The sequence below is a fragment of the Clupea harengus genome, chromosome 17 (assembly GCF_900700415.2).
Source record: "Clupea harengus chromosome 17, Ch_v2.0.2, whole genome shotgun sequence".
Taxonomy (NCBI): domain Eukaryota; kingdom Metazoa; phylum Chordata; class Actinopteri; order Clupeiformes; family Clupeidae; genus Clupea; species Clupea harengus.
Window position 1 is genome coordinate 10,817,361 of NC_045168.1, and position 2,500 is coordinate 10,819,860.

The 2,500-nt window shown below is 46.8% G+C and overlaps 1 protein-coding gene across 2 annotated transcripts in view; it reads right to left on the bottom strand.

The window, feature by feature from the left end:
• The window catches only part of LOC105889255 (guanine nucleotide exchange factor VAV3), a 77,147-nt gene that overhangs the window by 31,502 nt on the left and 43,145 nt on the right, over positions 1-2,500 (bottom strand). For both annotated transcript variants that reach the window (XM_031584365.2, XM_031584366.2), the window contains exons 12-14: positions 1,292-1,378; positions 909-994; positions 275-407 (exon numbers count right to left, since the gene is read on the bottom strand). In XM_031584365.2, coding sequence (XP_031440225.1) covers positions 275-407; positions 909-994; positions 1,292-1,378 — 306 coding nt within the window. The remainder of the gene's footprint in view (positions 1-274; positions 408-908; positions 995-1,291; positions 1,379-2,500) is intronic.

Genomic DNA, 2,500 nt, shown 5'->3' on the forward strand with positions numbered 1-2,500 from the left:
GTGCCGTTTAATGAGAGGCACCATCTGGGGACTAGGGGCCTTCTCAGCTGCAGGGGTGACAGCCACCATAACACAGCATCTTCACCAGAGCTCCACATCGCCTAGTCTGTGAGCCACTCAAGTCTGAAAGATAACAGTGTTGACCAAACCCATTTTTAAACTGGGGTCAATACAGTCAGTGATAATGATGTGAGGGCCAATTGTGCGAGACAGGGATGAGGAGGGGGATGAAAGGATGAAGAGAGAGGCAGAAAGGAAGGAGAGAGAGAGAGACCTTTCTGTTCTCCTTGTCTGGGGTGGGGTTGTCGGTGATCTTGAAGTTGTGCAGGTCGATCACCTCCTTCATCTCGTAGTTGTCTCCCCTCCGCTTGCTCACGATCACGGCAGCGTCGAACAGGAAGATGTGTCTGCGGCAGAGGATGAAAGAGAGGCAGTTGGAGAAAGAGAGAGAGAGAGAGAGAGAGGGGGAGAGAGAGAGAGAGAGAGAAAGAGAGAGGGAGAGAAGTAAGAGATTTTGCAATGACATGCACATAGACTGGTATACTCATACTACATATACCATATATATTCTTACTTCTTTTCTTTTTTTTCTGGTAGCATGAATGAATGCGGAACCCAAATGGCATAAAACATATATAATGTACCAGAGAAGGAAATGGAGAGAGAACAAGAGAGAGGGAGAACCCCTGGGGTAGATCTCTTTGGCTCTCTCTTGAGCCTTTGGGTAGATACGTGAAGGAAAGAAAGACAAGAGACAGGTAGAACAGCTATGGAATAATTTACAGCAGTTCCAGGTAGACAGGGGCTGTGTGTGTGTGTGGAGGGGGGGTGTGTGTGTGTGTGTGTGTGTGTGTGTGTGTGTGGAGGAGTGAGACAAGGGAGGGAGTTGTTCCAGACAGATATCTCACCGGTCCTGTTTAGCACGCTTGTCCACTGAGGCCACTCGAACTTCTCCGTCAACTTTAGGTCGCCCGTAGTTTCGGAGAGACTGATTCTGCAGCGAGAGAGAGAGAGAGAGAGAGGGAAAGAGCAGAAAAGTACATCCTTTCAGTGTGAATAAGTGTGAGTGCACTCAGTGCATTTATCCCAATTCCAAATGCGCACACTTACAGTCTGATAACATTGTGTGTGTGTGTGTGTGTGTGTGTGTGTGTGTGTGTGTGTGTGTGTGTGTGTGTGTGTGTGTGTGTGTGTGTGTGTGTGTGTGTGAGAGAGAGATGATTGTTGTTTTTGTGATATTATTTTGATCAAGACAGTAATTTGTCTCAGAATGCAAGACTTGTATTCTTACCAGGTTTTCAATGGATTTCTGATACTGGTCTATCTCTTTCAGTGTTTCGTTGTCTCTTTTCACCTCATTGACATACTGTGCCAGGTCCTAAACACACACACAGACATAAACATTTGAAAAGTAATTCAACAAATGTGGACCTTCTCCTTTGCATAGAAGACCTTGCACAAGGCCAATGCACACCGTGTTATCAATTCAACAGTATATCAATGTGTATTCATACATGCACATGCACATACACATACACATACACATACACATACACATACACATACACATACACATACATATACGCATACGCATACACACACACACACACACATACACACATACAGATACACATACACATGCACACAGACACGCACAAAACCATACACGTGAGTCACATAATCATTCCAATGAATTCTGCAGCTTTCAACAAAATATTTACATTCCCACTGAAACACACCTACACACATTGTGGACACGCAAACAGTTCCAGATCACGACCATTGACTAACAATAAACTTTGCAACTCCCTTATCATATAAACTGCTCTAACACACACAAACACACACACACACACAGACACACACACACACACACCCACACACACACAAAACAGCTCATTAACTTTGTAGCTTCCAACTTCATGACTGACAGCCTGCCACTCATAACAGCTGCTGGAGTTGTTTCTTTCGTTTCATTTTTATTTCAGCTGAGGGCCCACTTCCCCCTGATTAGGACCTAAAAGAAACCCAGAGAGTCGTCTCGCCAATCTCCCCCTCCTCCAAATGCCGACTCGGCACAGAGAGAGAGAGAGGAGGAGTGATACTCCAGAGCTCTTGTTCATCACCGAGCGCTGGGAGTAATCAAAGCAAAAGTCGCCCGAGCTAACGTTACAGCAGCGCTAGGCTACGCCGCAGCCCCCACCGACTCCCCACCCCCCATCCCCACCGTGCACACGCGCAGAGGGGGAGCAAGCCACTCAAGGAGGTTAAGCGCATTAGCGTTCACACGCCCAATCAATGCTAAGTGGCTAATTTATCCGAATGAAATCATCGAGGGCCCCTTATGCGCATGAACGCGCACCCATTTGTGCTCTTGTCGCGTCGTGATTCACCTCAATTAGGGTGGGGGGTGGGGGGGTTCTCACCTGTCAAGCTCTATACGACGGCTCCTTGATCATCAAGCTAGTCGAGAGCAGGCTAGTCGAAAGTTTTTCTCTTT